At 39.9% G+C, this 13,191-nt stretch overlaps 1 protein-coding gene and 2 long non-coding RNA genes across 3 annotated transcripts in view; 2 read left to right on the forward strand and 1 right to left on the reverse strand.

Moving 5' to 3' along the window:
* Positions 1-954: 954 nt before the first annotated feature.
* The window catches only part of LOC134802328 (zinc finger protein 616-like), a 30,239-nt gene continuing 18,002 nt past the window's right edge, over positions 955-13,191 (reverse strand). The window contains exons 13-16 of the mRNA XM_063774934.1: positions 4,561-4,692; positions 3,368-3,568; positions 1,841-1,987; positions 955-1,115 (exon numbers count right to left, since the gene is read on the reverse strand). Coding sequence (XP_063631004.1) covers positions 969-1,115; positions 1,841-1,987; positions 3,368-3,568; positions 4,561-4,692 — 627 coding nt within the window. The 3' untranslated portion in view covers positions 955-968. The remainder of the gene's footprint in view (positions 1,116-1,840; positions 1,988-3,367; positions 3,569-4,560; positions 4,693-13,191) is intronic.
* On the forward strand, positions 5,108-8,623 carry LOC134802519 (uncharacterized). The gene is made up of 4 exons (XR_010145842.1): positions 5,108-5,402; positions 5,994-6,137; positions 6,372-7,670; positions 8,290-8,623. It is a non-coding gene; the product is annotated as an uncharacterized LOC134802519 (long non-coding RNA).
* LOC134802543 (uncharacterized) lies at positions 9,994-10,978 on the forward strand. The gene is made up of 2 exons (XR_010145865.1): positions 9,994-10,136; positions 10,844-10,978. It is a non-coding gene; the product is annotated as an uncharacterized LOC134802543 (long non-coding RNA).

Consider the following 13,191-nt stretch of genomic DNA (forward strand, 5'->3'; position numbering starts at 1 on the left):
CAATAGAGTGATTCTTGAGGAAAGTTTAGGTGCAGAATTTGTTAAGGTTTTGTGTAGCCCGTGCGAAGCCAGGGCGGGTCGCTAGTTAGAAATAAATAAAAATGGGTGAATTACACAGATTTTTTCTAACCCTAAAAAAACGAGATATCTAACTACAATCATAATACAGCTATGTATAATAATGTACAGTTATACCACAGAGAATTTGATATAGAGGCGGATTGTCGAAGTAATTTTTGTAGCCACGGTAAATTTACTGCCATCTTTCGACAATTGATTAAAACTTTTAGAACTCCATTTGACTTTGATCACACATTTGGCCTATGCTCGTGTAGATGGCGACACTTATTGACATTTAACAAATTTAACACATATCAGTGAAAGCTGTGAAAAAACAAGGATCAAAGTCAAATGGCGTTCTAAAAGTTTTAATCATCTGTCGAAATATCAAATATACTAAAAACGGGTCACTCACGTATTTTAAGTCGAAAAACGCTCGACATGTTTCACTCCGTACCGAGGAGTGTCATCAGGAGCTAAGTCGGTGGACAGTGTGGACGAACCATTAGCGAATGACGTAGTGAGTGTTGTGTGCAACCCATCATTTGACAATAATGCCATAAACGAGGGTAGTTTCTCACTCCCCCTGCCGCCACCGGCGCCTGCGCCGAATCATCACAAGCGGAGGGCTGCGGCCCGCAGTCTGCGCCGGTCCGTCACCGTACACGCAAGCTCCTGATGACACTCCTCGGTACGGAGCGGATGTCGAGCGTTTTGCGACTTAAAATACGTGAGTGACCCGTTTTTAATGTATTTAATATGTCTGTGTCTCACGGAAGTTTTGTTATTAAAATTGTCGAAATATGGCAGTATATTTACCGTGGCTACAAAAATTACTTTGACAATCCGCCTCTAATATACTAAATTCTCTTTGCTTATACCTTTCTAACGTACCGTTACGCCTCGTACTATATCTTGAGGTTATAGTACATAGGTTTGTCATCCATCATAGCGTTTATATCGGCTAGCTTCGGGTCGCACGACGGCCAGAGCGGCTGCACAATGTCCATCTCGCTCGCACTCGTTCCCACCGACATTTGAGGGTGTTGCATACTCTGAAATAGATTTATTTATTTATTAGGTTGTTTTCATACCTGCCTAAAAGCTACGTAATAACTATGTAAGGTTTTTTTGTCTCCTCAAAACTTAATTACGAGTATAGAATAGTTATAGATCGCCGGTTTTATAAACTTTTCAAACTTCAAAACGTAAAATTGAATTTTATGACCACTGTCATTCACAAAAAGTCATTCTCGGATAGATGGCGCACACACCTATGGCCTATGGTCGGCTAGATGGCGTTGACGACACCGTTTCATATTTAACAATTTTAACACATAGGTCTCAGTGAATGAACATGGGTCAAAATGATATAAAAACAATGAAATCATTTATCCATATATATAATTTTTTTCGATAGTTTTATACGTTTTCATTTTGAGTTTTAGTCGTATGTCGATAGATGGCAGTAAATTTACTGTGACTACAACCTACAACATTTACTATGACTGGACCCCTCTATACTATCTATTCTCTTTGGTAATAGTTAAGCTGATTGTACAGTCGCTATCATATCGGAGCGGCCAAGACGTTCACAAATATCTGAACACGCACTCTAAAGCCTTGACAATAGAGGCGTGTTCAGATATTTGTGAACGTCTTGGCCGCTCCGATATGATGGCGACTGTACATATACGTTGTGCGCACTTGTAGCATTACTCGCATTAGTATGGTTTTAGGCCAACATAAACATATTAGTGATAGTAAGTTAAATACCGACCTGTCTGGAATCCCGGCGCTTGCCCCGAGCACGCTTGGGCCACGGTTTCTTGAGGTGCACGTACGTGATGTGTGCACGCTTCTCGCTCGCGTGCTTGAAACACTTGCCACACATTTCGCACTTGAATGGTTTTAGGCCGGTGTGAATCTGTGGAAAACAAATGTGCAGTGTTAGAAAATTCTAGCTTTATGTTGGTTTATTTCTAGATTGAAAAGTAGCCCAAGTTCTAAGTACAAGTACGTTGAGGCTACTTGTAGTTTACGAAAATATTTTTATAAAAACAGAAAACTTGAGTTTTAGTGTTATATTTTTGAAATGGTATTTTCACTAGAATACCATCCATCCATAGTCCATCACAGGAAACACAGTCAACGATTGCTCCCACTCCACCAAAAACAGAGCCACATGGCGACGGATCGCAAGAGCTGCGGTGGCGCAGAAATCGACCGTGACATGACCATGACCACTCTGTCAAGAGTGCACGACTAAGAAGAATTTTCACTAGCATTCATTTGATACCCATATTTCTATGATAAGGAAAAAAAAACAAAGCCTCTCCCCTTTTTTCATTTGAGAGCCCCGTTTTCAAAATGTACGTAGCCTATGTCACTACCACAATTCTGACGAATTCAAAGACACCCGCGGTGGCGCAGAAATCGACCGTGACATGACCATGACCACTCTGTCAAGAGTGCACGACTAAGAAGAATTTTCACTAGCATTCATTTGATACCCATATTTCTATGATAAGGAAAAAAAACAAAGCCTCTCCCCTTTTTAGGGTTCCGTACCCAAAGGGTAAAACGGGACCCTATTACTAAGACTTCGCTGTCCGTCCGTCCGTCCGTCCGTCCGTCCGTCCGTCCGTCCGTCCGTCCGTCCGTATGTCACCAGGCTGTATCTCACGAACCGTGATAGCTAGACAGTTGAAATTTTCACAGATGATGTATTTCTGTTGCCGCTATAACAACAAATACTAAAAACAGAATAAAATAAAGATTTAAATGGGGCTCCCATACAACAAACGTGATTTTTGACCAAAGTTAAGCAACGTCGGGAGTGGTCAGTATTTGGATGGGTGACCGTTTTTTTTTTTGCTTTTTTTTGTTTTTTTTTTTTTTTTGCATTATGGTACGGAACCCTTCGTGCGCGAGTCCGACTCGCACTTGCCCGGTTTTTTCATTTGAGAGCCCCGTTTTCAAAATGTACGTAGCCTATGTCACTACCACAATTCTGACGAATTCAAAGACACCCTATATGTCAAAAATCGTCCAGCAGTTTGGGCTGTAGGGCGTGCCAAAGAAATGGACATACACACATACATACGCTCGAAAAACATTACCCCCCTTCTGACGCAGTCGGATAAAAAGCTCGATTCATAATGCGATATCTGTGTTTTATCAAATTTCAATATTTTCAATGGGTCAAACTATTAATGAAATATTTATCTGCACATTCGCAGTACTATGGTTAAAACCATACTCATGCGAAGCCTGTTGAAACTCTACTATGATTTTTTTTACTTACAAACATGTGCCGCTGCCGGTTGCTGTGCGTGCTGAAGTGTTTCCCGCACACGCTGCACACGTACGTGGCCCGCTGCGCGCTGTGCACGCGCCGGTGCGCGACGAGGCGTTGTTTCATGCGGAACGATTTGCCGCACGAGTCGCATTTGAAGGGCCGCTCGCCGGTGTGGGTCCAGGTGTGATCCTTTAGGAGGGCGTAGCTCTGTAAGGAGTGTAAGGGTTTGTGACAGTTAAATAATAGCTAATGTAGATGAGCGTTTTCCAAAAAAAAAATACATTTCATTCATGTCTTCAAATTATTGACTTCTTGGGCTTATTTTACTCAGAATCATTTGTACATTCACGCCTCATACTTACATGAAAAAATGTGTCCCAAAATTTTGTATGAAAAAATATTTTTCCAGTGCGTCAAGTTCATACAAATAAAAAAAACAACGGGGTGCACTCCGGGAGTGCCGGCATCAGTGAAAACTCAACGACATTGTAACTCAAAATATTAATAACAGCGCCATCTAGTGCAAAATATCTGCAGCACTATGTATGACTTACTTGACTTGACTTACTACAGTTATAATTATCAATACCAGTTTGAGGGAAACTCACTAGATGGCATTTAAATCAAAAACAATGACATTGTCCGTCACACATGACGTCAGCGCGTTACGCGTTACGCTGTCTCGAGTTTAACATTTTTTCTCCACCTCAAAAAGTGCACAGCGCCGCTAAAGAAGTTTTCACTTCAAAAATGTTTCATACAAAAATGTGACGATCTGGAAAGGAAATCTTGGGACAAAATTTTGAAGACATGAATGATTTTTTTTTGGAAAACGCTCAAATTGCACTCCGGTTGTCGTTTGACAATTAAGTTGCCAAAAAAACATAATTATGGCAACGCACAATGCTATCCACTGACGACCGGTCTGACCTAGTGGGCAGTGCCTATGAAGCTGATCCCGGGTTCGAATCCCGGTAAGGGCATTTATTTGTGTGATGAACACAGATATTTATTCCTGGGTCATGGCTGTTTTCTATGTCTATAAGTATGTATTTATCTATATACGTATGTATATCGTCGCCTAGTACCCATAGTACAAGCTTTCTAAGGGAGGCGGTGTATTCATAATTTTCCTTTAATTTTCAAAATTGATTTTCTTAGCACACTCTGCTAAATTAAAGTAGTTTTAAATAAAACACCTGGAACATCCGACCGCACACCTCGCACATGCACGGCGACTTCATCGAGGGGTAGTTGGTTCGGTTCTTGTCCGGGTGCATCCGCCGGAAGTGGCCGTGGTACGCCCGGGAATCCTCTAGTTGCATCCCACACTACAAAAAATGCACCGGTAAATTGTTTCTAGTCTGTAATTGGCCTTTCGATTACACACATCCGAGAAAACAGGTTAAAATATGGTAATCTGTCTCTATCGCACTATTATGGAAGAGTGACAGAGATACAATAGCGTTTTGTTTTCGTCCTCTTGGCTAGGCCCCCCGGTTTTAGCAATCCCGAAAATCCTCAAAACGACTACTGTAAAACGATATTTTTTTTTTTTTTTTTTTTTTTTTTCTGGCTTACTCCCTGGAATTTTGCACAGGGTGGATTTGCCAATGTCGGTGTTGACTTTCACACGTGAGGAGAATGTTCGGTATAATAATTTTGCATTTTTGGGAGGATGTAGTCGGGGAAGCCTAAAAACAAATAATTGTTATGAACATCACAGACAAACACATGACGAATACAACGATTAGCAAAAAAGCGGGAAGCGGATGACAGAACGTTAGTAGTGCCAACATGAAGGAAGTGGAAGAGAAGAAAACGATATATATAATATAGAAATATAGAGTTTAGAATAAAACGAGTATAGATTGACATGAATTATACGCATTAAATTAGAAGAGATAAGACAATATTTAGAGTTTTATGTTATTTGTTTGTAAATATTTAATTAGAATAGAAGTTAGCTTAGTATCCATGTGGCAAAGAAGCGAGCTAAAGCATATAGGTCGTGGAACATTTTCGGGTAATACATCGTATAGTGAGTAGCTACATTTTGTACAAGCAAAGAAGATGTGGTCCAAGTTGCCCTCATCCAACCCACATCCACACAATGAGTTCGCACGGACACCAATCATAGCCAGAAATAACGGAGTACATACTTTGCCTAAGCGTAAACGGCAAATGGTGGATATTACCCACTTTGGAGAAGTACGGAATCGATAGAACCATGGTTTTCGAGTAATTCGAGGTTGTACACAGCCATAATGTTTACCAGTCTCCAATCTAGAGATATCCCATTGCCTCTGCCATGTATTAAACATATCAGATAGCGCACAACTCAACAGGTCAGTACTGTAAGTTTCCCGTTTTAGTGAACCAATCTCAATCGCCCGTTTTGCCCATATATCAGCCACCTCATTGCCTCTAATACCACAGTGGCTTGGAACCCATCCGAGAACAATATGTAGGCCCCTCGATTCACACCTACGTAGCACAGCTTTAATTTCAAGAATCAAAGGAAATTTGGCTTTAAATCTTAATTGATTGCCTACTATTGCCTGCAGGCAACTCCTACTGTCAGAAAAGATAATTGTTTTTTTAATGTTATGTGTGTCTGCATATTTGACAGCCTCAAGAATAGCAACTGCCTCACCTGTGAAAATGGACGCTTGAGGAGGACATTTAAATGGAAGGACGATATTGTACCGTGGAATCCACACCGCTGCTCCCACACATCTTGCAGGATCCACCTTAGAAGCGTCAGTAAAAACCGGTAAGTAATCTTGCCATTTATCTAAAAATTTATTAAATTTGTTGTTTGCTCCTGGATCATCTTTGAAAATTCCTATGTCTAATATGACCTTTGGTGAGTAAATTAGGGTCTCAAACGCCACTTCAAATAATGGGTTAGCACCAGATTGATATAAACTGGGGTGGATATTAATTAATTTTGAAAAAGAAATTACTATTCTGGGAAAGGCTTTATATGTCCAATATCTGCTTTCAGTGACCTCCAGTGCCAGCGCCTGCAAGCGTGGGAGCAGCAAGTGGTTGTTGTAAGAGCTGGCTTTGATCAAGAACCTGTCGGCGAGGTATTGTCTGCGTAGAGCCAACGGCGGTTCAACACCTTCCACCTGCATGCCATTTTTGGGAGAGGGAAGCATAGCACCTAGTATGATCCTTAAACATTTAGCCTGTATAAGATCTAATTTATCTAGACCATCCTTATTACAGGGTTCCATTAAAAATGACCCATAGTCTATATGGCTACGTATGATGGCATTGTATAGTAGCTTCTGGCAATAAGGATGGGAGCCCCACCAGACACCTGACAATGCTCGAAGAATATTAATATTTTTCTCACATTTACCCAGTACATATTTGTGGTGTGAGGTGCCAGACATTTTATGATCTAAGATAACACCTAGAAATTTTACTGACTCTTTATTTGGAATCATCACACCACCATAACGGACATCTGCGTCAGGCATGGTCCTTCTGCGACTGAAAGTCACTACACAGCTTTTTGTTGGCGATAGGGTCAAACCATGTTCATCAAGCCAATCCTTGAGGTAACCCAAAGCTGTATTAAGACTAGCAGTGGCTTTGTCCATTGACTTTGCTGAGGTGTATAAGACTAGGTCATCAGCATACTGCAAGATATTACAGAAGGATAGGACAGATTGCTCCAAGTCGTAGGTGTAGATACTGTAAAGCAGGGGGCTGAGTACCGATCCTTGCGGGAGACCACGCCACAAAGTTCGAGGTGGGTAATAGGAATTACCATTCCTAATTTTAATTGACCTACCCATGAACAATTTGGTGACAATATGTACAATCTTCGCGGGAATGCTCAGATGTAGCATTTTTGCCCTGAGCACCGGAAGAAGGACATTGTCGTAGGCCGCAGAGATATCTAGAAAACATCCCAGCAGATATTCGTTTTTTGAAAGGGTTAGTCGGATATCAGTTGCTAAGATATTTAAGCTGTCCATTGTACTACGACCCTTTCGGAAGCCAAACTGCGTGTCAGCTAGAATACCCTTGTTTTCCACAAACCATTCCAATCTATTTTTAACCAGATGCTCTAATATCTTTCCCATTGTCGCGGAAAGAGCAATCGGGCGATATGAGCTAGCTTCGTCTGGGTTTTTAGACGGTTTTAGGATTGGGATAATAACTTGGGTCTTCCAGTCAACTGGGATCTCTCCCGTGTCAAAGGCATGGTTTAGAATACCGAGCAGATACTCCTGTGAAGATGAATTGAGCTTAGACAGGAAACAGTATGGTATGCCATCCTCTCCAGGTGTAGTATTTCTCAATCCACTAAGCACTAGACTGAGTTCTGAATATGAGAAAGGCATGTCCAGTGAGCTCAAGGTGCCTGACAGCGGGGGAAGTAACAAGCAGGATGCTTCAGGGACAGTTGACGGGGCAAGTCTATCTGCAAAGTCGGCCAGCCAAGGAGCATCTGTGGTGGGCATAGACTCTGGATGAAATGAACCCCTGAACCTCTTTATGTTCCGCCATACAAGTGATGGAGGGGTTCTAGGAGATAAGCTCTCACAGAATCCCTTCCATCCCCCCTTTTTAGCCTTTGCTAGGAAGCGCTTTGTACGTGCCGAGATTTTTTTAAAAGAAATGTAATCATCTAAATTTCCGGAATTGTTAAAAGATTTTTCAGCGGCATCTCTTTCCTTAACGGCTGCCGTACAGTCTGCGTTCCACCACGGGGGTGAAGGGATTTTAAGTCTAGCAGGTTTCTTTTTTGGTATAAATTTATCGGCGGACTCTATTAACACATTTTTAAATTTTAAATATTTTTCATCTTGACCCATTTCGCTCGTGTCCCACTCTTTCATACTTTCCTCTACAAATAATGCGTAATTGGGCCAGTCTGCTGATTGAATTTTGTGTTTTAAAAGAGGTTCAGGGGACGGAATTGGAAGAATAGAAGAAGGCTTCGTGATAATAATTGGGAAATGGTCACTGCCGAACGACTGGCGTAATACCCTCCAGGATAATAAAGAAGACAAACTAGGAGAACACACAGATAGATCGAGGACTGACTGGGGGTTCTGTCCTGGGTAAACCCGATGCGTGGGAGTACCGTCATTAATAACTCCCACATTGATTTCATCGAATAAATCCAACAGGGCTGATGAAAATGCATCCGAATGGTATGACCCCCATGACATATTGTGACAATTGAAGTCCCCTAAAATCATAAGAGGAGGTGGAACCGATTTGAGAATAGATTTTAATTCATATTGATAACCGATTATGTGGTTTGCTCGAACGCAGCCCTACGGTAGGTGTCAATGGTGACACTAGGACTGGCGCGACCCGGACTGTCAGAAGAGCATCGCCCGCCATTACTGCGTCGGAGTGTGATTTACTTGAAGCTACGCCTGTTTTCCGAGTTTTATGTATTAAATCCTTTATTTAATGATGTATGGTGTTTTCCCTCTTAACAGTTCAGAAGCGCGATACGTAACTTACGTTCACAATATATTCTGAAAGGCAAAAAGCCAGTAGTTCATCCGCTTATTGTTGCTAACCAAATGAACGCCGGTTCAAGTGATTTTACTATTATATTCGCACCATTCATCATTGAATAATATAAACAAATCTTTGATGAAGCCTTATTAAGGCATATTTGATAAAGAAAATCATTGATGACGGTGTACATCACCGTAGTTCATGGCGTCATAACCACTCTTGTCCAATACGAGGAGTTAGTTGGAATACGACATTTGGTAAGCTATATCGTATCGTTTCAATTGTTGGAACGATGTTCAAGCCACGTAAGTTATAAAAATGATCTATGGGTAAGTAATCCAAGAACAGTCCTACAGTGTCAAATCTTGAATATCATTATACAATTAAGGAAAATCTGTGAAAGGTTGTCTTATCCACTTAGTGTAGAATAGTATTGCACATATAAACAATTTACAGCCTAAAATATCAGCTATAATGGCATAAAATCATGTAGACAACATTCGTCATAATTATTTAGTCTTAAAGTATACAAAGAAAGCCAATACTCAAAATTACCATTATGATTATGAATGCCAGCTAGACTACTGCAATGACATTATAGTCACACTGTAATATTTATTCTGGACCCCAATTTCATAAAAATCATATAACGGAGACAATGTTCGTGTACATGTTGAACAATGTCGGTGAACGTTCAGCGCAGAACGTTCTATCACGGTGTTATTAAATTGCTTATGAAATTTATCAGTCATAGTGGTTTGGCTTATGGTGTATGGTTAAGTTTATGTTTAAACACTTAGTCTATGATTGATGATGGATAATATTAGCATTAGCAATAAAAATAAATGGATTAAGTATATTACCAACATAAAAGATTGGTTATTTAACATTGAGTAATGCTTTATGTTACTAATATTTAAATGAAAAGTACTATAGTTTGAGAGTACTTATGTGGTGTGTTATTATTAGTATGCCTATTTATGCGAGATCGACCAAGTTGCTTTCTTGGGTCATTGAATGACATAGTATTATAAAGCTATGTTAAAATGATCCCTTTGAGAATGTTGTTTGTATGTGAGTGTGAGTGCAGCATGATCACATTATGGGGAAATATTATGGTAATAATTGTCATTTCATATAAAGTTGTTGCTTCATTTATATTTTCACAGAATACATGTGTTTTATGCAGGAGGTATTGTTTACCAGAACAAGCTTTATGTCTGCATACTCACAGAAGCTTTGCGCTTGCAGAATGATTGCACACAAATGAGTAAGTAATACTGTCCTGTGTGAAAGGTTTTGGCGGTATAAGAAATATATCAGCGATACAAAATTGAACAAGGTAAGGCCAAATTAAATTGTTGTGTTATGTGAGCGATATTCACATATAATTTGTAGTTATAGCATGGTTAAAATAATAAAAATAATAACAAGTGAGTGGTCAGATATATAATTGACTTACACCAAATTATACTCAAAGCGGCGATTGAGGCATGTTCCTAACATATTCAAATTGTCATGCACCTACACTAAATAATTAGTATGTGTTAATATGTTTCAAATAAAATAGAACAGGTCAGCATAGCCACTAAAGGCCTGTGATGTCCAAATGGAAAGGATAAAGTGACATGTGCCGTTAATAAGGAGCTGTAATGTTGACTGTACTTTAACATGCAGTCAGTTCAGTGAATAAATAAGTATAAAATAAGAACAATTGATATGGTGATGATACTTCTAAAAGAGTTCATTTAAATTATTTACTATTCATATACATATTATGTTGATGATTGAAAATTGTGTCATTTTAAGAGACCTACCAGTTAAGTCTTGGTCAGTCATGAAAATTTAGTCAAAACTTAGTAAAGTGCAATAATCTTGTATCTAATTGACAAATAATAATGTGGAATAAGATGTGACAGAAAACAGATCACATATTTTTGTTGTTTGTTAAATGCATTGCATGTTGTGTGTTGTTAGAATGTTCAAATGTCTTCACAAATGGCTACTGCAGCTGCTTGAGGGGAGTCCTCACCAGGCTGGATGGTGCAAGGAATTCTTGGCAGTGAAAGAAATCTGTGGTGGGAGATGACTGCAGGTAGTATGTTAAAAGTTGCCAAGTTGGATGCTGCATGTACCACTATGAGAGAAGTTAAGTATTCTCAACACAAGTTCTTTGTTTCACCAAGTTGAAGTATTTGGCCGTTTCATGCAAGCAAATCATAATAATACTATATCCCATTTTATTAAAAAAATTGACAAGGTCATAATGGCATTACATAATATATGTTATAAAAGATAAAATAGAATAAATTATTGGGGTATTGTCATGAAGGTGAAGGTGGTAAATGGCTTACTAAAGCTCATACAGTATTGGAATACCTACACCTTAAGCTAATAAATTGTACTTACACATGTTTTATTCACATTACTTATTCTAACAAAACCCTTTTTATGTGAGGGATAGTGTCAATACTTCATAAAGAATCTTGATAGAGTATGCGACATGTCTTGTGTGTGTATCTTGGTGTAATTGAAGCCAAGACCATTATTTTATTACCCGCATGTGCAATGGTCCACTGCTGGGCATAGGTCTTCCATGGGAGACATTAAATCTATTCTGATCAAATATTATGTTGATGAATTATTAGAAAATATTGAGTGAGCCAAGGATAGTTGAACCATAATTTCAAAAGTTGAATCCAAATATGCTATGTTATGACACAGTTATTGCCCTGAGTTATGGTTGCAGAATGTACTGGCAAAGGTCTGCCTTCCTGAGCGGCGGTGCGAGTCTGCGCCTGCATGACGGTGCGGGTCTGCCTGCCTGAACGGCGGTGCGAGTCTGCGCGCCGACCGATGGAGCGAGTCTGTGCACTTATATGGTGGTGCGAGTCTGCACACCTGAGCGGCGGTGCGAAACTGCGCACCTGAGCGGCGGTGCGTGACTGAGGCAGCCTGTGTGATAGCGGGACTAAGTCCCATCTATATGCTCAAAGAGCCACCGATACAAATGTACACCGATACAAACCTATATAACAAAAAAAAAACTATTTAACAAAAAAAAAAATACAAATATATAAATACACAAAAAAAGGGAGGCTTAGCAAGCCTATGAGACGTATCAGCTTGGCGAGCCATGATACGAATGCTTAGCGAGCCTGTGAGACGTGTCAGCTTAGCGAGCCATGATACGAATGCTTAGCGAGCCTGTGAGACGTATCAGCTTAACGAGCCCATGATACGAATGCTTAGCGAGCCTGTGAGACGTGTCAGCTTAACGAGCCCATGATACGAATGCTTAGCGAGCCTGTGAGACGTATCAGCTTAACGAGCCCATGATACGAATGCTTAGCGAGCCTGTGAGACGTATCAGCTTAACGAGCCCATGATACGAATGCTTAGCGAGCCTGTGAGACGTATCAGCTTAACGAGCCCATGATACGAATGCTTAGCGAGCCTGTGAGACGTATCAGCTTAACGAGCCCATGATACGAATGCTTAGCGAGCCTGTGAGACGTATCAGCTTAACGAGCCCATGATACGAATGCTTAGCGAGCCCGTGAGACGTATCAGCTTAACGAGCCCATGATACGAATGCTTAGCGAGCCTGTGAGACGTGTCAGCTTAGCGAGCCATGATACGAATGCTTAGCGAGCCTGTGAGACGTATCAGCTTAGCCAGCCCATGATACGAATGCTTAAAGAGCCTATGTTACAAAAATTCTTAAAGAGCCTATGTTACAAAAATTCTTAAAGAGCCTGTGTTACAAATATGCTTAAATAGTCCATAAAACGTATCAACTATCAGCTTAAAGAGCTTGTGATACAAATGCTTAAAGAGTTAATATTACGAATCTGCTTAAAAAGCCCATGTAATATATTTTCTTAGAGGTCATGTTACAAATCTGTTAAAGAGCTCTATAATACAATTAGCTTAAAGAGCCCATAAATTAAAGTTGCTTATAGAGAGCTTATGATTTAAAATTACTCAAAGGGCTGAACAAATAAATAAAAGTCCAGTTGAGGTGTGTGTGCTAAGAGCTGACAGTTTATATACGACATCTGCGTGATGTTTTCCTCCAGTAACTGTTATTCACTTTGAGAGGTGACAATTTATTACAATACGTTTGCTTTAAGAGCTGACAGTTGTCTACAATGTAGACTCTACATGATGTTTGCTTTAAGAGCTAATATTTGTTTACATTGTTTTAATTCAGGAGTTAATATTTGGTGTTAGCTTTAAAAGCTGACAATTATTATAGGATGGTTGCTTTAAGACCTTATAACTGTCTGCAAGATTTAAAAAAAAAGGTTGACAGTATACAG

This window comes from Cydia splendana, chromosome 24 (assembly GCF_910591565.1).
Source record: "Cydia splendana chromosome 24, ilCydSple1.2, whole genome shotgun sequence".
In the NCBI taxonomy this organism is placed as follows: domain Eukaryota; kingdom Metazoa; phylum Arthropoda; class Insecta; order Lepidoptera; family Tortricidae; genus Cydia; species Cydia splendana.